The sequence below is a fragment of the Musa acuminata genome, chromosome BXJ1-10, assembly GCF_036884655.1.
Source record: "Musa acuminata AAA Group cultivar baxijiao chromosome BXJ1-10, Cavendish_Baxijiao_AAA, whole genome shotgun sequence".
Lineage (NCBI taxonomy): Eukaryota > Viridiplantae > Streptophyta > Magnoliopsida > Zingiberales > Musaceae > Musa > Musa acuminata.
The window spans coordinates 22,155,718-22,176,442 of NC_088336.1; the positions used below are offsets into that span (position 1 = coordinate 22,155,718).

The 20,725-nt window shown below is 38.9% G+C and overlaps 3 protein-coding genes and 1 long non-coding RNA gene across 9 annotated transcripts; 1 reads left to right on the plus strand and 3 right to left on the minus strand.

Annotated features, from left to right (window-relative positions):
- Nucleotides 1-3,213: 3,213 nt before the first annotated feature.
- On the minus strand, nt 3,214-4,296 carry LOC135595507 (22.0 kDa class IV heat shock protein-like). 2 transcript variants are annotated; one of them, XR_010480393.1, is made up of 3 exons: nt 3,853-4,296; nt 3,376-3,760; nt 3,214-3,291 (listed from the first exon to the last, which is right to left on the minus strand). XR_010480393.1 is itself a non-coding variant. In XM_065086513.1 (2 exons), exons 1-2 carry the CDS (start codon nt 4,103-4,105, stop codon nt 3,438-3,440), a joined length of 576 nt encoding a protein of 191 aa, XP_064942585.1. In that variant the 5' UTR covers nt 4,106-4,295; the 3' UTR covers nt 3,279-3,437. The 2 variants fall into 2 exon arrangements, 1 of the variants encoding a protein (XP_064942585.1); XM_065086513.1 differs by having other exon boundaries at nt 3,279-3,760; nt 3,853-4,295.
- A 598-nt stretch (nt 4,297-4,894) lies between these two features.
- Nucleotides 4,895-7,877, minus strand: LOC135582868 (uncharacterized). Of its 3 annotated transcripts, none has more exons than XM_065086514.1 (3): nt 7,707-7,877; nt 6,453-7,031; nt 4,895-5,241 (listed from the first exon to the last, which is right to left on the minus strand). In XM_065086514.1, the coding sequence occupies exons 2-3, from the start codon at nt 6,988-6,990 to the stop codon at nt 5,063-5,065; spliced, it is 717 nt and encodes a 238-aa protein (XP_064942586.1). In that variant the 5' UTR covers nt 6,991-7,031; nt 7,707-7,877; the 3' UTR covers nt 4,895-5,062. The 3 variants fall into 3 exon arrangements, with proteins under 3 accessions (XP_064942586.1, XP_064942587.1, XP_064942588.1); XM_065086515.1 differs by having other exon boundaries at nt 7,778-7,864; XM_065086516.1 differs by lacking the exon at nt 7,707-7,877 and adding an exon at nt 7,159-7,605.
- A 1,290-nt stretch (nt 7,878-9,167) lies between these two features.
- LOC104000743 (CAAX prenyl protease 2) lies at nt 9,168-15,548 on the plus strand. Of its 3 annotated transcripts, none has more exons than XM_009422860.3 (8): nt 9,168-9,551; nt 9,617-9,679; nt 9,745-9,945; nt 11,679-11,790; nt 12,345-12,416; nt 12,553-12,615; nt 13,084-13,164; nt 15,150-15,548. In XM_009422860.3, the coding sequence occupies exons 1-8, from the start codon at nt 9,258-9,260 to the stop codon at nt 15,281-15,283; spliced, it is 1,020 nt and encodes a 339-aa protein (XP_009421135.2). In that variant the 5' UTR covers nt 9,168-9,257; the 3' UTR covers nt 15,284-15,548. The 3 variants fall into 3 exon arrangements, with proteins under 3 accessions (XP_009421135.2, XP_009421136.2, XP_064942589.1); XM_009422861.3 differs by having other exon boundaries at nt 15,210-15,548; XM_065086517.1 differs by lacking the exon at nt 13,084-13,164.
- A 2,119-nt stretch (nt 15,549-17,667) lies between these two features.
- LOC104000741 (uncharacterized) lies at nt 17,668-18,784 on the minus strand. The gene is made up of 2 exons (XR_010480394.1): nt 18,257-18,784; nt 17,668-17,752 (listed from the first exon to the last, which is right to left on the minus strand). It is a non-coding gene; the product is annotated as an uncharacterized LOC104000741 (long non-coding RNA).
- Between the last annotated feature and the right edge of the window lie 1,941 nt (nt 18,785-20,725).

Consider the following 20,725-nt stretch of genomic DNA (forward strand, 5'->3'; position numbering starts at 1 on the left):
TCCTGCTCAAAGCATTTTAGCAGAACATTTCAGATAAGATTGGAACACTTGTTAGATGATAAGATTTCATTGATACAGGTCCAGTTCCAGTGTTTCCATGCTAATCATGTGCATAGAGCAATCAACTCCTCAGGTGTTCCACCTGCTGATGGACCACACTCGTATATTTCGAAATAGTGGACCACAATCATTTTAATGGACTGGAATAGAGGAAGATTATCCTGAATTATCTATCCATTTCAGGCTTCTTCCCCAAATTTATTTTTCCTTTTCTTGTTTTTCTCTTTGATTTGATTATGTCGTCTTCTTCGAAATGGGGGTTGGGCATTGGATGCTGGAGGGCTGTGCCTCTTTCTCCCTGTTTCTCCTTTGTTGATAGAATTTTCTCTTTTCCCTTCGAGTAAAGCAAATGTGAATCCGCATTCCTTTTGTTTGATTAGTGGAACCTTCTCTTTTTTTTGTTGCATGAACCAGACGATGGAGAAAGAAGTAAAGCAATTCCAAGTCCGGTGACAACTGTGGTGCAATTCCATTGATGTGCCAAGTGACAACACCATGAGTAGAACAGAGTTCTGCTGATGCTTTCTGAAATGAAGCTGATTAGTGTGGTTTTGTCGATCCACCTGCATCAAAGAACTCTGCGGAAGTGCAGTGTGACCATGAATTCAAGCTTGAAGGAGGAGTTATGATTTCGAGTTAGAACTTTCACTTCTTCTTCTTCTTCTTGGAGCTGAGAGCCCTTTAACCAGGGACGGCGGTGTCCATTGCAGAGGAAGCTCACTAAGCAAACCACAACCTGTAACACAACTAATACAATGAAAAGGTCTGTTCGCAAGTGCACCGAGGAGCTGCAGAGGTTGCTTGGAAGGGAGGAAATAGACGCACACCGAGCTTTCGGAAAGCTTTTCCTTATCTTGAAGAGAAACTAAGGCACTTAGAATTGTGATTTGAAGGTGCTTTGAGGCTTAATGGATGTGCGCAGGTGCCATTAAACAAACATTACTCCTGCCACTGGAATTGCTTTGGCATGCGTCTTAGGATAGCTGTTATCATAAGCCCATTTAACAATCCCCGTTCCGTTTGGTGGAACTCTACATGTCGTCCACTGACTCATCTAAGCGTCTCCTAAAAGCTTCAGCCACAAGTCATTTGCAGGAAGACAAAGCTGCAAGGAAGCAACCTAATGTTCTTTATGGATCCATGTAAAACCAAGAAAATCCATCATGGTAAAAATCTTGGTTTCAGTAGGTTCCACTTCTCAACACAAATATCATGCTGCATGTTAAAGAAATGAATCAAAAGCGACCACCAGGCACACAGAATTTCCAATCTCTGACATGAGCAGCAGAAGCTTGCAATCATACTCATCAAGAAAGCTTCATGTTCTCTTCCACATTTGCTCATCCCAAACATGAAGGCCGCTGCCAGGAGTCATGATTCTAGCCCACACTAACTCGAGCACTCTCCCATTCCCCTCCCTCTCATCCAGTGTGATGAGTCAAAGAGTACTACTACTACTGGGTTTCCTTGGATTGTAATCTTCCCACCAATTCCTGGTTCACTACTTCACTGGCAAATGGTCTTCATGAACTTGGCTTCTTTTGCTCTCGCATGAACTATTCTGCCAATGTCATGAGCTGCTGTGAAATCATTCGAACCCAACTCTACACTGCAAAACACATGCAAATGGGGTTTGAGTGTTCTTTGAAGGTTTCCGGGAATGGCAATGCAATGAGTGTCGGCTCCAAAAGTCTTGGCCACAATTATAATTCACCTTCCTACAGGCAAAAGAAAAAGACCTTTGACGATAAGATTAAGAAGCGGGAGTGTCTGCAACGTTATATAGCACCAAAGACCTTAGACGATAAGATTAAGAAGCGGGAGTGTCTGCAACTTTTGCAACAGATCACTATTCACAGAAATTGGAGATGTTTGCATTATGTCCATCATAATGCCGAGACACTTTTACAGTGCCACGTCTCGTCCAAAGTACAAAAAGCAGTGGAAGCGTGTTGGTGAAACACACGGATCGTGGCGGTAGCTGCGAGAGCAACCGGAGTGATGGTATGGGACAGGGGAGCAAAGGAGAGCGATGGAGTGGTGTACTTCGTTGCAGTGGGTGAGCGCAGAGGGGAAGGGGATTAGGGGAAAGCAAAGGGAGGAGGATGATGAGGAGGAGGAGGCAGGGGCGGGTCACTTGCTTCCGCTAGAATCTTCATCAGAGACAGCACCACCGACACTGCCCCGTGATTTCGTCTCAGTCCTGTGTCAGAGCTCCGTGGGTCGCATGAGCAGTCAAGTTCCCCCCTGTTCTCTCTCGCAGAACGCAATTGCAGGAGCAAAACGATTCTCTCTCTCTCTCTCTCTCTCTCTCTCTAAAAGATCACCATTTCAGGACGCAAAGGATAACACGATGATCGATTCTGCTGCTTTGAGATGTGTTCAAAACAAAATAAAATCTAAAATGCCCAACTCAAAACTTTAATTTTCTTGGTGTCATATTTAAAGTCTTGGATGGCTTCTTTTGCATCATTAAACATAAAAAAAAACAAGCAAACAAAATATTAATCTTTGGTTTGTCAAGATTTTTATTTGGATGATAAAAGGGTACATAAAATTTCGATAATGTGTATTTGAAATCCTTGCTGACCGGAGGAATTCGAGGACTCTGACTAACATATGAGTGTTTCCTGTGGAGTTTAAGATCTTTGGATTGTAAGATTTCTCGAGGAAATGTGTTTTTTAGGATATGATAAAAAGCGAGAAGGCAGATCAAGTAGCCAAATCGATCTCCAATTTGTTTGATTTAGACTTATAAATCATTCATCTTCAGGAACAAGCTTGAGCAATGGCAAGAAGAATTCTCACTGTGCCTTAGCCATTAATTGCGAGTGCTTCATGATTCGAAGTGAAAGCTTGCACATCATTATCAAGTGGATCACCAAATCCTAAGCTCTCTCGATCAACCAGCTTCCATACCCTACATCTTAGTTGGCGACGTTGACTTCGCTCGGGTGCAGTTATGTTGTCTTCTCCGACTACTTTTTTGCTAGCTTCGAAGCGGAAAAAGAGAAGAAGCATGGAGACTTGGCCGTGTGGAGATTCCCACCACCTATAGTTCTGTCTTCGATCGGTAAAGCAGCTATGTTGTGTCATGGTGATAAGATCAAAGGAAGCATGATTCCATCTCCCTTATCTCTGGACTTGACGAAAGACAGGAAAAGGAATGAATTCTTATTCTCAAAGCACTCCAAAGGTCCACATTTCTTTTCTTCCTCTTGTCAGCAAACCCTACAAAAGTTCCAATATATCTTATTATTATTACAGCTTTTTGTGATAGCATTTCTTGAACTCATGAAAGATTTATTTGCATACATAAAAGTAATGTGACGCATCACACCATCGACATCAAATAGGTAGGTAGATATATAAGATGATCACACAACAGCCTTGGAGGCCTTGATGTCCTCGCCACCCTTGTCGGCCTCCTGCGCGATGTTGATCAGCCTCGGCTGCCTCCTTGTCCCCTCGACGAGCTTCGGGACCGTCACCCGTAGCACGCCGTCCTCCAGGTGAGCCTTAACGGCGTCCAGGTCGGCGCTAGCCGGCAGCCGGAACTGCCGCCAGAACTTGCCGGCCATCCGCTCGGCCCGGTGCCACTTCTCGCCCTCCACCTCCTCCTCCTCGCCCTTCCTCTCGCCCGTTATCCTCAGCACCCGATTCTCCTCCACCTCTACCTTGATGTCTTCCCTCCTCACCCCTGCGCGAAGAGCTCGGCCATGTCAGGGACCGGCATGCAAAGACGACGACGAGTAATGGAGCGGATGGAGCGCGAGGATTAAAGCAACGAACCTGGGACGTCGAGGGAGATGACGTGCGCGTGGGGGGTCTCCTTCCAGTCAGCGCGTGCGAGGGCGAGCGCGTCCACGGCCTTGGGGACGGTGAAGGGTGTCTGCTCCAGGATGCGGAAGGGATCGTCGTAGGCGGCGGGCATCATCATGTCCCACAGCCTCCCGGAATACGGCATCAGCCCGTTAGCTGCCGGCGCAGCACACGAGGCCAAGAAAAGGACAACGAACGGTACAAGGAACGGCGAGAGCCTCATTGTGAGCCGGTGATCAGATGGTTTCTTTCAGATGATGCGTAGAAGAAGAAGAAGAAGGGAGCACTGCGTTGCGTCAAGGAACTCCAGAGAACGCACTTGTTCTGGATCTTGGAATAGGATGGAGCTTCCATTTATAGTGGAGGAGGCGTTTCCAGAGTCATCCCTTCCCGGTTCTGGGAGCTTCTGGTGGTCTCAGGAAGAAGATGGGGTCGGTGAGCCTTGGTCTGGAATGCTCTCTCGCGCGTGGAAAGCGGATGCACGGCGTGGCTTGAAACGGGTTTTCTCATGTACACACGTATACCCGATCCATTTGTCTAATCGGATTCGGATCACATATGTATTCCTAGACTTATCTTTGCCCACTTTCTTATGAGAATATTAACCCAGCATTATTTTGTTCAGCTTGTGAACGCCATAGTCAACGATCTGCAACCAATAACCAGTTTGCTACTTCAACCAGGATCAATATGGAGAATCAGCTCTAAAACATAAGATCTATGGCTTTTAATCTCTGGTGTCCTCTGGGTGAGGATCGCAAAGCCTTTCAATCTAGTAGCACCACTTCGAATATTAATGGATTTTTAATCTTGAAGCATATTACTTGATTTCATGGGCAAATTGCATCACAATTCCAAGTAGTTTCGCCATCATAGTAACAAATAACAAGATCTTGCAAAGAAAGACGCGGAAGGGATATCTTGCGAAGTAGTGACAGGGAACCCGAAACCTGTCACTACTCATATCACAATCGAAGTACTTTTGACCACAAATTTCTCATGAATGGTAGTCTAGAATTAACAGGAGAGATTTATTACAGTATCAGAGTCAACCAATAAATTATTGTTGAAAAGAAAGATGAGCAAAAGACTACATGACCTGCATTGCAAATGATGTATAAGTTGCCGTAATTGGCAGGGCTTCTTTTACTTTAACAATAATGATTATACTAACAACCAATTATCCTGTCTTTGACGGAATCCTCTGCTTCGTCCATTCTTCCATGTTTTTTCGATGATGAGAATTCATTCTAATGAAAGGACGCTTCTCGCGGATCATCTTCTCAGCATCTTTCCAGCTTTCGGCCACTCCTAATTCAACTAGGAGTGCACACATTACACAGACACTTCTGCCATGGCCTGTTGCATTGACGGATCATCAGCAGAAAGAACAGATAAAAGGAGAAACGTAAACACCTTCCAAACAAACAAATAGGCAATAATGAAGAAAAACTTTAAGTGTATAATGCTGTGCATACTGCATAGTATATAGAAATGTTGAGCATGAAAAAAATAGCACATATTCATAAAACTAATGGTATTCTAGGCTTTGCAAAGGATAGAAAGCTTGTAATATGTTCAATACTCTAGATCAGTTACAAACTCCTTTCAATCGACATCGCAACATCTGGGACAGATAGTAAAGAAGATGGAGCATATACAAGAAGTGTCGCTTTGTGGTACATTCTAGCAATAACCAAAAAATTTGCATAGGCAGATGTCATGGCCAGCAGAACACCATGATGCACAATGCAAACAATTTTCTTATATGGTTACACACCTACTTGTGCTGACTAGCACAGTGATTTTTAAGCATGAAGATTGTTCTACTTTGTGCTTTTAGAATAAATCTTTCTTGACTGAAATGACATCAGTAAATTTTGGGAAATACTCTACTGGCATTGCTACTGTAATTATAGAAATAATTTGGCATATTTCAAGCACACAATTAAAGATAAATGCAGCAAAATAATCCTAAAAGGAACAAATGATAGTTCTTGATCTACATTTGAGAAAACTTTTTGTTGCTTCCAAGTAACATGCCACTTATATATACTGCAATATCTACATAATGGAAAGTGATAATCAATGACCTATATGAAAGATACTTATGAAATGTCAAATTATTAAAAGATCCTTAAAAAGCCACTCTGAAAAATGACATTCTTCAACATGTTTCAAGGACTAGAATATAGAAATGCTTACACAATTTTGCTCAGGCTGTAACTAGTTTAAACGCTCCTCGAGCATAAAATTAAGGCTACCATTTAAATTGGGTTTCTGAAATATCTTATTTATATATAACATATTCACTTCAGAATGTAAGCTGCTGTTTTCATCCTTTCCCCAAATTACGAAGTGAAATAACAATGTTCACCTGGTGAGCTGGCAATGCAAGTTTGATGCATGCAGCTGAATTCTATCATTTCTTTTATGGTACAAAGTTGAATAGCACAATTGGGCTCAAACTACATTAACTTCAGAAAAGGAAATAAAAGAGAATCCAAAGAAAACCATTAATAAATTAGTATCGCCTAAAGTAACCAACTGGAAGTAGAGAGGATTCTTACCATTTGCACAATGAATGTAAATTGGCTTCTTTTCAGCTCTCTTTTGGCATGCCCAACGAACCGCAGATTCAATCTGTGCTGGACTTGGGGACCTTGAATCCCATAGAGGTATGCAAAAATATGCATCCTTGTTAATAAAAGAGCCCTTCGGTAATTCACATGTGCAATCAATTACTACAGGATCACCAGGAGGCATCTGACTTGGGGAAGTAGGCCAACCCCCAACATACAGATTTTCAGAAACTTCATTGTACAATGACTCCCTCCTCTTCAACCTTTTGAGCACAGCATATAACCTAACAGACACTAGATATGGGCCGAAAATAAACTTTGCCCAGAGAGGGAAACTTCCATCAGATCTCTTTCCCAAGAGCGATGGCAAATTTATGGATGGATGAGATGCAATGGAGACCGAATACCCAACCAAAGCACCAACTAAGAGAGGTATTGGCATGTAAGTAAATCCAGATTTCTTGAGGTAGATAGCTGCTGAGAAGAGAACTGTTGCCGCACATCCGACAACCTTTGATATCCCCATTATTTCTTTTCTTTAAGGAAAAATTGTTTCTAACTTTTTACCTGAGCCAAAAGTGGATGTAAATTTGAATGAAAATTACATGATGCAATTTTTTCTCAAAAAGAAGAAAAATAACATATATACTATTGAAAAACACAGATCGAAGGAATCAGCAAATGAATTTTATACCTGACTAACTAGGTTTACGAGATGAATTACTGTAAATGTAAGGCTTTCTTGCCTAAAAATAGCAAGATTGCAGCAATTAGAGATAACCAACACGAACAAGATCTCCACAATCAAAAGCCTTCATTGTTAAGATACATTATATGACATCTTCACACGTTCTATTAGAAGATATTGTAAATGACTATTGTAGAAAAATTGGGACTTCGAAAATAGAAATCTGTTTTAATGTACGAAACCCACTGAAGCATAAGAAAGATACCCAGTCCTACAGCTCAGGTTAAAGCAGCACTCAGTGGTTTCTTACAAACATCCAAACTCAAAAGTCCAATCCAAAAATCATCCTGATCGTACTACAATCATTCTCATTTCAAGCAGTCAACTTTGTAATCGAATCTACTCAATCAGATCAAGCTACTTGCTTATTACCAAAAAAAGTAACTATTTTTCTTTTGGAAAAACCTAAAACAAATCCGAAAAGGAAGGTAATCAACAAAGAAGTGAAAGAGGATCCCGATTACTTTCAAAAGCAATTGAGGCCGAGGCCTGACCTTTGATGACAGCGCGAGAGCAGGCGATTGAAAGGCCGACGAGAGATACGGACAGGAAAGAAGCAGCAAACCTACAAGCCGAGGAGGAGGGGGCGGAGCAGGAGGAGAAGGGGAGCCCCTCACCCCATATTTGAGCGCCGAGGGGAGTGGATCGCCATTAGAAAGGAAGTCCACAAGCCCGCTTTGCATCTTTTCATTTGCCCAGCGACCAAGGGATCCTTTTGATTAACGTGCAGAACCACGTCCTAAGAGACAACTTAGATTAGCAGCAGTCTTATGACACGTGCCCGAGCAGTTTGCTGATGGTTTACGTGTCGAAACAGGCTTCAGTTAGGATGTTGTGTATAGTTTCATCGTTTGCATACGATCCTCCCGGTTCAACTCTAGGCCGGGAGCAGTTCTTTTCTGTTTGGACCGGACCGATTGTGCTGCATGTATAATAAATAAATAAATTTATAAAATGATAATAGTTTCGATACATGAACAAAATACGAATTTATACGAGAATAATAATTCTGATATAATGTTGCGTACATGTAATTGGAGTGCATGTGGTGTCCGGTCAGCTTTTAACAAAGCTAATTACATATTATTTATATAAATAATTATTTTCAACATAATAATCTTTATATTTTTAAAAATTATATTAAGATTTTTATATTTACGAATATAAAATATTTAATCTTATTTCTCCTTACATCGATTTTATTGAAGAAAAATATTATACATATTTAATGATAAACTAAATGATACGTAAATTTTACGATATTTTCATCAACAAAATCAACATCGAGAAACAAAACTAAATATTTTATTTTTATAAATATAAATATCTTAATATAATTTTTAAAAATATAAAATTTTATCAGATAATATGTAATTAATTCGTTTTAAATAATGAATGATCAAAAAGCACTGTACATAAATAGTTGTTTATGAAGATTATTACAATTGAATTAGTTTCTCATTAAGCATAATATTTAGCTACTTTGTAGATGACGCTAGTTAGATCCATTAAATAATGTAATTTTCAAGATGAAATTTACCTGTTCCTGACACATTAAATTATTTTTAATACCAACAAATTAACTATAATGGAACCTTTCGTTGATTTTGCATATGGTATAGATATTGATCTAAAGACACCCGTACACTGACACGCAACCAGTAATTAAGGGCCGAAAACTTGAACTGATCTAATTGCTCCCCTGTAAAAAGGAATAGGAGCTACATATAGGCAATGTAGCTAAGGCAATGTAGCTAAGGCAATGTTGCTAATGTTACTAATTTTGTAGTTTAGTTTAATAGGCAGAGGAGAGGCTCACTTGAATTCTTTGACTCACGGGTTTCATTCTGATTTGTATAAGTAGAGGTTATATATCAATATTAATATCGACCCTCGCTCTTTTTAAGTGGATGTTAATGTCTCACCAAAACGAAAATTCGAAATCATTTGGAGGGATGAAATGAAATGAAAAGAAAAGAAGCAAACGAGGGCGGAGGCGGCTTTTCTGCCTCCATGTGGGTTCGTGGGGCTTCCTCCCGAAGCAGATGTTGTCCTTGTTCCCATCGATCGCCATGGTTTCCTCCTACTCCTCATCGACGTTGGAAGAGCCCCGGATCTGCGATCCCTCGGCGATGGAGGCGGCGGCCCGGGTTTCGGGGACGGTGGCGGTGGCCGCATGTGCGGCCATGGCGTTCTTCTACGTCGCGATCCTCTACTCCCCGACCCTGATCCTTCGCCTCCCTCCACCGGCATCGCTCGATAGCTTCATGATCCGGCGGTTCGCCTGCGCGGCTGTCTCCTCCGCCGCCTCTGTGCTTGCCTGCGGCCTCCTCCTCGGAGTAAGCCGCTTGTCGCTTCATCTCCTCCTCGAATCCCAGGGACTCAAATATGGCTTTTTTATCAGCTCGGGAAACTCGACGATTTGCCATCTATCCTCGGTGTTCTAGGTATCAGGAGAGATCACTTGGTAAGTTATCGAGTTTTTTTTTGAGATTTTCTAACCTTGCAAGCTTAATGGTGGGGATTGTGCAGTGGCAAGCTGTGGCCTTTCCTCTGCTACTGACATCCTTCCTGTATGCCGGGTCATTCGTGTCGAGGTCATGGAAGCTGATTAGTGCATCAATAGAAAGGAGCGAAAATTCTTACGGGGAAGATGGAATCTGTGGACAAGGGTGTACAGATTGGGTGTGTGCATATGCCCGGGATGTGATGGCTTGGCGTAATTATGTGGTGGTAAGCGCACTTCTTTCCCTGGATATATATGCTTCGTAACATGTATCCATTTTTTTTACTAGATTCTAATCGACTGAATTATGTAAATTATAGGTTTCTATAAATGTAAGATACATGTGCAACCCAGGGTCACGTTTGATATTCTTGACATCCAATTTTAGTTTAACCAGGTAGAGTCTTATTTTAATGTATCTCTTTTCAGACTCTTTAATCACTAAGTGAAAGAGTTCCAGAAGGATTAGGAGTTTATTCAAAGGATAAGTTGAAAGAAATAAGAATCCAACTGACACCTAGTTAGAGTAGGAATAGTGGTTGGCTATAACTACGTATGACATAGGGTGCTGGTCAACAGATTATATGCAAATGACGTTTGGTGCAGAATTAATTTGCTTGATGGCAGCAAGCATTATTTTTTTTTCTTTTTGATGCTACAGATTGTTGGGAGAGCAAACGAGCAGCCTCCAATTATCTCTCCTTTATCATCTCCCCTATTTTTCCTTATCATCTGAACTTAATTTACACTAAACAATGTCATAACTAGATTCTTCAGTTCACAAACAAACTAATCTTTCCACTCTTTTGCCACATTGATCAAGAGACTTGGTGCAACCAAAATAGATAGAAAATTCGGATTGTTCAAACTTCAAACCGTATATGTTTTGACCCACTTGCCAATGTGACAATTCTTCCTCCATGATTTACAATTTTCAGTAGTGTTGCTAAGGTATCCTTTTTTACTGATTGTTTTTTTTTTGTTTATTTTGCTGAGATATATCTTTTTTGTTTGATGGTACCGTTCATGAGAATTTAACATGACATAAATGTCATGAACTAGGGAGAATGGGATGATGAATTGGTTTGAAATTTGAAGCCTATGAATAATAGGCCAATAACCTTAAATTGTTTTCATACTTTATTTTATTTATTGTCTATGTTTTTTTTAATTGGAGCTCACGTATGCACACATTTTCCATATCCATTATACAGTACCCAATCGCCTGCATTCTACTTCAACTTTAAAAAAAAAATTCTTAATATTATGCTAATTAGACAAGTTTACAAAAAACACTCTTACAAGTTATTAAAGTCTTAATACTTTCCATTTATCTTGGAGGTGCATTTCTTTTTTCCAAGTTCTTATACAATGAAAGATAAAGCATCACTAGGAGATATTAAAGGTAATTAGTTTAAATCAGAATGTGATATGCCTATTGCTTTGGTTTGATATTTTTGGTGATTGACTTATTGGATGACTTGACATAATTGTTTGGGACATTATCTTAGATAATTTTTCAGTTATTAATTGCTTCTTGTGACTGATAAAGGGTGGTTCTTTCTTAGCTTCACAAATATTGATTTATTCCCTCGTGTATGCAATAATTGAGGTTCGAGCCTTTTGTTGGGATCTATACATTTAGGTAGTTTGAAATAGAATACCTAATGTTAAGAGAATGGAAGTTTGATATGCTAGAAGCTGAATCTGTAGGCAGTCCCTGTTTTTAACCAATGGTAATTTTCTCATCACACCATAGTAAGTGGTTTGTATTCTTTGAGGCAACGTGATAATTCAGCTGGGTTTAGAAATAAATCATCCAAGTCTATCTGAAACTTTTGATTAATAGTTTATTATTGTCTTGTGTACAAGATTTTTTTTCTTTTCCTCTTTGCCTTTGTTTAGAAGTGTAGCAATTTTTTCTTTGTGAGATAAACTGACAAGTAATTTCTATGGACAGGCACCATTTACTGAAGAGCTTGTTTTCAGGGCCTGTATGATACCACTGCTCCTTTGTGGAGGATTTGGAACTAGCAGTATCATATTTTTCAGTCCGGTTTTCTTCAGTTTAGGTAAGTAGATGCTGATCTCTCTAGTTTCTCAACTTTGTATTGCTTTTGAGTTTTACTATGGGTTTGTAAATTTATTCTCAATTCATACATGAAGCAAACTAATCTTTGGATGTATTAATTATAAATGTAAGATGTTTTTGCAAAAAAAAAATTCTGTCTCCACCCATAACTTTAGATTGCATTTACCAATTTCTATGCATGTTTATATTGTAAGTTCAATGTATCCTTACCATTCTTCTTTCTTCAAATTTGTTGGATATGATAATAGCAAGTGGCTGTATCAGAAACTCTTTGAGTGATCTTGATAAACGCAACATTTCTTATTTCTTTGGCAGTAGACTTGTAATATTTCATTGGCAGTAGTTCCATCAATCATGCAACATAACATTTCTTATTTATGATCTTGATAAACAAACCCACTTCAAGTTCTAGACTTTTAGTATTTTTGCGACAGTAGTTCCATACTTCCATCATTCATGCAATATAGCATTTCTTCTTTGAGTGATCTTGGAATTTTATTATCCATCTTTTTCCCATCTCTTCTTTTGTTTCAGCACACTTAAATCATTTTTTGGAGCTCTACTACCAGCAAAGATACAGATTTATGAAGGCTTTCCTGATTGTAGGTACTTCTTTTATCCTAATGCTGATATGTCTTCCACTTGTTCTTTTAAGTCATGAAAAAAAATAACTGTTAACATTTTTCTACTCCAAGACTTTTTATGCAATTGCAATCTTAAATTGCTGTTTCATTCTTGCTAGGCTTCCAGCTTGGTTATACTGTGATATTTGGGTGGTATGTGTCTTTTCTCTTCATTCAAACAGGTTTGTGCACGTTGAATATGTTATTACATCAAATATGATGCCTTCTCTTTAGTACTCTACTCTTTAGAAAATTATTTGGATGTAGAAACTTCTTTTGTGTGGGCTTTTGTTGTTTTTTGTTATAATTATATCTGAAACAATGTTTGTACTTTGTAGCCACTGTAAGACTGGTGACAGTGTGGTTGCTCCTTGATGGATGTTTATTATAGATGAAAGTTTTCTGTAGTCCAATAACATTGGCATAAATAAATGCAGGACCTGACAATTAAAAAAAAAAAACTTCACTAGAAGTGACAGCTTATAATCTTATTGGAAATCAAGTTTCTAGTAATTGGAAAAACGATCAAATATGAACACCCATAGTATGTAATTTTTTTGTAGTTGGTCCATGCTCTGGTAGATATGAATCTATATGGATATTATTGGATACTTTTGCTGACATGAATTAATCTGTTTGGTCATATACAGGGAACTTAATATCTCCTATTGTGGCCCATGTTTTTTGTAATGTGATGGGTCTGCCATTGTTGTCATCTCCAAGGACAAAAGGTTTGTCCACTCAGTTAAAATGATTTCACAGTCAAATTTATTGCTTCTAGTTCAACAAAATTTGACCTTGCAATTACTAGCTTTGTAATTCCTCAGGAGTATAATAGCACTTATCTAAGTATCCTTATTTCAGTTGGATTTTTCTATTGTGGTGGTGTATCTTTCCACTTTAACACCCCAATTTAGTCTCATATTGGATGTAGACTAATATTAAATTGACTTACAAGAGGCTGATGGGTGTTCTATTGTTGCTTTCGTCTTAAATATTTTGGGTTAGTGGTTCAGACTCAATGAAGTTGATGGATCAGTATCCGATCTTGTATTGGGGAATGGTGAGAGATTCAAGCAGGAAAGGTCTATCCGTAGATGACACTAGAGGGTTGGGGAGAATGAAATGCCCTAACTTAGTGACACGTCGGATATGAGCTAATATTTGGATTTACCTACATGAGGCTAACGGATGTAATTTATCATTTTTTTCCTTTTGAGAGCAAGTTGAATATGATTATATCCTCTAATATCTAGATAATATACCTATTTTTTCAAATATGAATACATCCTCCAATATCTCTTAGTAATATATCTCATTTTGATCATATCTCCAATTAGATATAACAATCCCTATAAAAAAATTATGCTTCTGATGCACTACACTAGTTTTATTCATCTAAATTCTCAAAAGTAGGGCCACTTAATAAACTAATCCTGTGGGCTCCAATTCCAACAGGTTCCTAAATCCATTGCACCGGATAAGAGAAGTTCATTGTAACGACCAAGAATTTTCTGCTCCTGCTCAGATTAAAAATTACCATAATTAGAGTTTTATTTTATTTGAATTGATTTGTTTCCTTGTTTGTGTTATATAATAAATGAAAGTTAATAAAGATTTGAAATTTTCTTCTGTAATTGTGTGGTCTAGCTAGAAAACTAATTAATTAATTAATCCAAAAATAAAATATTTTGTGTATCTTGAGGGGAATGCCCCTTCCTCTCTTATTCATCAATGAGTCAAGAGAAGCCTAACAGCAGGAGGGGTTAGAGGGAGGAGAGGGACCTCAATCCTGAAGGAACGTAGGTCCTCTACTTTTTTTAGTTTAAAGTTTTTATTTATATTTGAGTTGCTAGCATTTCTGAAAAAATAAGATCTTAAAGTATTATATTTTTAGAGACTATGATACATGAGAATCTCATTCATATTAGTTTGATTTTGATTCATTATCAATCAATTATAGTTCATGTTCCTTATATTTTAGTGGATTTAATTATATTACAATATATTAATTATTAAGTTTAGCATGTTGATTTAAGTAATATTTTTTATGGAAATTATGCCATTAATATTTATGTGGATTTAATCATTTTGCAACATCTTAATTATTTAATTTAGCATGTTTACTTAATGAATTTGCTTATTGTCCATTTCATTAGAATTTCATGTTGTATTGAATTAGATCATATCATTACATTTATCGATTTCATGTTGCATTAAAAGGGGAAAAATTAAAATTGAATATAGAGGTTTGACTTGAGTTCAACCCGAACTAGACTGACCAGTCGAACTGGATCGACGTAGCCCGAGTCGAGCTCAGGCTCAGCCTATGGCATGCACCTGAGCATTGAGCCCACTAGCCCGCATAGATGTGCTGCAACACCTAGCAGGCTGGCTCAATAGACTTGCGCAAGACCTGGCTTGGGATCGACTCAGCCCGAGGTTGGCGTGGCTTGGATCTCAACCTGTGGCTCGGCTTGGTGTAGGCAACCCATAAAGGCTTGATACAACCCATGATCAGCTCATCGCAACCCAGCGCCTGAGGCCCTCACACTGGCTGACATTGAAGCCAAGCCTGCTGCCCTCCTCGACCGTGTGGGCATGTACAACCATGTGTTTGCAGTGTTAATTCGTCTGGATTTTCATGCTTGCTTGTTAGATTAAGATACATTGTGTTTGTTAAATTAAGGTAGATAGCCTATATTTGAACTTACAGGGACAACAACTGTAGCTGCTGCAGCTGGTGTGGTCAGTTTCTTATATCTTCTATTTCCAGCCACACGACCAGGACTGTACAATGATATGAGAGAAGGCTGTAGCTGTTGGCACCGATATTGTAGTTGGAGTTGATACTGAAGTTGGATGGTAGCAACAGAAGAAAGTCACAACACGAAAGAGAAGCTCAAGATCCCTCATCGACTTGAATCAGACAACAGGAAAGTTGTTTCCTTTTGGTTTTTACTTCTGTTAATGAAAATTTAGTGTTTTTTAGGTATGTTTGTTTTACATGTATTCTACATTGTTTTTCCTGATATTGATTCCTGTCCAATTCCTATGCTACATGGTATGACTGGGTTAATAATGATCTTCATTCAAAAAAGCATCTTAGGTTAAATCCCCTTTCTTTAAGTACTTCCTCTGAATGAATCGTTGTTTGAACAATCATGTTAGTGGTAGTTAATGGGAATAACTGTAAGCAAGATAAAGCAGTAAATAATTCAACTAAAATTTTAAATTGAACAACCATCCTTTTGTTGCTATGTCACTTCTATTAATGTCGAGTATGCTCATTTTTTGAATTGTGTTTGCACAATATGTTATTGTTACTTTGCAGATTATGCTATTGTCTTAATCTAGAATGCTATCATATGGTAACTACTACCTGAAGACAGACAATCTAACATTGCTCAATAGAAAGTAGGAGACCAGGAAAAAAAAATGGTATTGTTAAATAAGTTGATTTTTCCTACAAAAGTGATAACCTTTTGGGTTGTGGGTCTTTCGATAAAACAAGATAAGAAGAGGAAGAGGAGAAGAAGAAGAAGAAGAAGAAGCTGCTTGGTGGCCTTCTGGTGGTGGGGCGTGGGGTTTATATGGGATTCAAGATGGGCATTGGTGGAACGTTCTTCTCTCTCTCTCTGGCTGGCTGACAGACACACTCATGGTGGCAGGCATAGGAATCATGCATGTGTGGGAATATAAGCAAGCGAGCAAATAGAGGCATGGAGGCGGGCGGGCGGCGGAGAGGAGATTGAGCATGGGTCACGGTATGGTTGGGGTGGCTCTCCGAAACGAAACGGCGATGAGCGGGGTGACCTACCTTCCTTCAGGATGGAGGTCCCTCTCCTGCTGTTAGGCTTCTTCTCTTGACTCATTGATGAATAAAAGAGAAGGGTCGAGCATTCCCCTCAAGATACGAAAAATATATTAATTTTGGATTAATTAATTATTTAGTTTTCTAGCTAACCCACAGGATTAGTTTCTTAAGTGACCCTACTTTTGATAATTTAGATTAGTAAAATTAGTGTAGTGCATCAGAAGCATTTTTTTTTTATAGGGATTTGTTATATCTAATTAGAGATATATTACTAGGAGATATTGGAGGATGTATTCATATTACACCGTAAATCCAAATATTAACTGATTATGTTTGAGTATTTTATTTTTTATAAGAAATCTAAATATAGAAAATCCTCTTTGATTATCAAATAATTCTGATGATGTTAGCAGAAAGGATGTTATGTTCTAAAATTCTGATTCCCATACAGAACTTGCAAAACATTTTATCTCGATCTTTGCCTCTAAACAGAACTTGGAATTACAAAGCTTAAGGTTAAGGTATTTCTAGAGCAAAATAAGAAACAAGAGATTAGTAGAATCGGTCTTTCATTCTTGAGGATTGTTCGTATAGCCTTTAAGGTGACATCTCAATCGTTAGCATATTATATATGCTGTTAATATTTAGAGGGTTGGAGCCTTTGACTCTTAGTGGCTTCTTTGTTTTGACGTGATGATTACACGGAGGCGTGGGACGTCTGATGGGACTTTTGGACTGAGAGCTTGGTGGGTATTTGGTCAACCTTTTTGTTGTTTTCTTCTTCCCTTGTCATTTTCATTGGACCTCACATCGAATCTACGTCACATATATCATCACTCTTTGACCCATCACCCTCTCCTCTGCATTTTGGATCTACATAGCTGAATCCCTGTTATTTCACATGTTGGATTGCAATGCTGTGTTCTTGGAGTTACAAGTATCCTTGCTCGGATTGTACATCCTTGGTCCCACACGATTCATATGCATCTTCTCTGCAGGCCATTTCAAATGCAGCTGAGTTCTTGTTCGACAGGGGATGACTTCGTTCAGGTACGATGGTAACTCTGGACATCCTGAGTGCATCATTTTTAACGAGGGAAATATTTCTTGTTCGGACAAAGTTTTAGAAACAATCACATACATGACTGCTTCATTTCCTGCCGATCTAGCTACATATGTAGGATGCACACAATCTATCACCACGCCAAAACATCCAAAAAAGATTAAAAGTCCTGTAGAAGAGATGTTTCTACTAAGTTGAGTGCTTGATTCCGCTGGAGGTCATGGTGGATGATGGGGGAGTGGCGTTGAGGTCTGGGATTTTGGGATTGGGGTTGGAGGTGGCACTGGTGCTGGTCAGCGTCTGCTTCCGCTTCAGCTCAGACAGGAGAGCCTGGTTCTCCTGGTTGAGAAGCTCTGCTTTCTTCCTCAGCCTCTCGTTCTCCTTCATGATGTAGCAGTTCTGCAAGTACAGTTGCGTGTTGAGCCTCTCCATGACTCGCCTGCATAGAGTATGAATGTTAGTTTATAGAACTCTGGCTAGGACAGTGCTCAATTGAAAGTGAAAGAAGCAGCAAAGCAGATGTATATTTGCAATTGACCTGTTGCTTTTCCCGAAAAGAAGAAGAAAAAGTCGAGGTACTGCAACAGAAAATTCTACAAGGAACAAAAGACACACCAGAAATCCAACTGCCAACAAATCAAAACATGCATATCTAAAGCAAAAGTTGATCTCAACAGGTTAGAGCCATGTCTGTGTGTGTGATGGAGAGACTAACATGAAGTCGTACAATTAGACACGAAAAGAAGGGAAGGACAACATTGGGTTAATTGTGGAAGAAAATGGTTTAAAGAGGTAATCCCCATCAGGAGGAGAGAAACTGGAGAAGGCAGAGTCAAAGCCAACATACACTTCTATCAGAAGACTCGACTCTTCGAAGATTCTATCCCAACAGAAGAAGAGCTGTATAACAAGGAATTGCATGAGTTCCTACAAAAGTGATCACCTTTTGGGTTGTGGGTCTTCGATAAAACTAGATAAGAAGATGAAGAGAAGAAGAGGAAGAAGAAGAAGAAGTTGCTTGGTGGCCTTTTGGTGGTGGGGCGTGGGGTTTATATGGGATGCAAGATGGGCATTGGTGGGACGTCTCTCTCTCTCTCTCTCTCTCTGTGGCTGGCTGACAGACACACTCATGGTGGCAGGCACAGGAATCATGCATGTGGGAATGTAAGCAAGCGAGCAAAGAGAGGGAGGGAGGCGGGCGGGCGGCCGGGAAGAGATTTGAGAATGGGTCACGTGATGGTGGAGGTGGCTCTCTGAAAGGGGCATTAGTGGGAATATACGCGAGGTGACCACAACATGAGAAACGGCTCTGAGCGATTTCGCTGGAAACGCCCAAAGCCGTTTCTCATGGTGTGGTCACCGCTTACAATCCTCCTAATATTAATATCCCACTCGAAGGGGCCACCCAGGAAGAGGAAGGGGATGTCGAAAGACTGCAGCAGCTGTTGGTGAAAGATATGTCTTGCAATTTTCGAACGTATTATTATTTATTATTATTATTATTATTATTTCTTTATTTCTTCTTTTAATGCAGCATAAAAAGAAGAACAAATAGGTGGAGGCTTCAATTACTGCGGGGTGAGTAGGAGAGAAATGAGGCAGGTTTTGAGATGGCAGCACCATGATCATGTTGGCTTACTCTGGAACAACATGATGGCGAAGACTAGGAGGTAAATGCATGGCGGCAACACTCGGGGTGATCTGTAGCCCCTCTTTCCACACAACTATCGAGGATTGAAACCAAGGCAGTGTTTGCATGTGGGTGGATGGGCGAGCTGATGGCCCATTGCTGCGGCAAACACAGTGTAGGGTTTCGATCAGTTTTTGCATGGCTCCAGGAACAGAGATGATTGAGTTCGGCACTCGAGTGCTGCACTCGATAACTAGTCAAAAAGCACAGACTGTATCATTCCATGGCAGCTTCCGGCAGGAGGATTGTGGTACTTTCCGCCATCATTTGCGCCTCCTGCGCAGGCGAAGAAGATCTGGCAAAGCAATGAGGATGAGTGGGTCATACTGGGATGGACATAAAGGCCGGCCGAAGAGCTTTCTCTGGATTTGCCAGCACAGCTTGGAGGGGAAAGGGCAGAGAGTTCAGATTCCACTGTCTTGATCTTTCGAGCAGGAAACAAGGATTTGATCTTCCATTGCAAAAGAGCGAGCTCTGCAGGTGCCATTGAACACATAGCCCACTCATCATAAGCAACGTGTCACATTAGGAATTAAAATTTGAAAATTAGTATTAAATAAACTAAATACAAAGTTAGTATTAAAAAATATGAAAATATATAATCGCCATCCTAAACATATTTCTTCAATCTCATAATATAATAACGATATCAGTTAGCTTGGTTGATAAATATATTGACAATTTAACCGAAGATCTTAAACTCGAATTTCATCTTTATCGTTTATCTTTTGTAAAAAAAAATGTAATATAATTAAAGGATTGATTATGTTATGTCTGAACCAAAGAAATCGAAGGTGAAATTTGAATAAAATAAAGGGAATAATGTAAAATGAATTGTTCAAAAAAGTTAAGAAAAGACGGGTATAAATAGTTTTTCAAACCAATCATGAGTTGCCATATGGCATTATGTGTTGCAAGCGCGATATTAAAATAAGGAAGAGAAATAGTAATACTAACTACAAGCAATGAGAGCGAGACCGAGTAAGAAAAATATTGGCATAAGGTTGGCATGATTCTCTTAGTTAGAATGGTGAAGAAGAAATACGGGTAAAACTATAATTTGTGATTTTTTGCATGAAATGGTTTGATATTTTTTTATGATTTTAATATTTTTCTCCTTAATAAATTATATTGCTAAAGATTATATTAATCTATGAAAAAAGATCAACAAAATGTGAAAGATATTTATATACAAATTTAAAAAAAAAATATTTTTTTAAGAATATAAATAAATCATAAATAATTACACTGAGATTGGGGTGGTTTTGCAAGTCGTTTAAGCTTGGTTATAATGGGACATGCTTTTCTAGATGTTTCAAATAGCTTATAACCCACCCCAAACTCAATGTAGTTAGTTTCTATTTCAACATTTTTATAAAATTATTTGGATTAAAAATATTTCTTATTTTGCTGATTTTTCTCACGAATTAATATATATATTCATTTAAAATTTTAAATAATATATTTTTATTTCTTTATGAAAAAATATAAAACGATCAAAAATATTAAAGTATTTAAATCACAAATCATGGTTTTACCATGCTTCTTTATCGTTTCACCTCACGAGTCATAATTTTTATCATCACATTGATCGCTTATATCGCAAAATGTGCAATTCTACCCTTGTATCATGCGTCCATCGCTCATAACGAGTATTACTATTCCTTTTTCCTTCGTTGTTGTCATATGACTTGCTCGCATATTACCATGTGGCAACCCCAT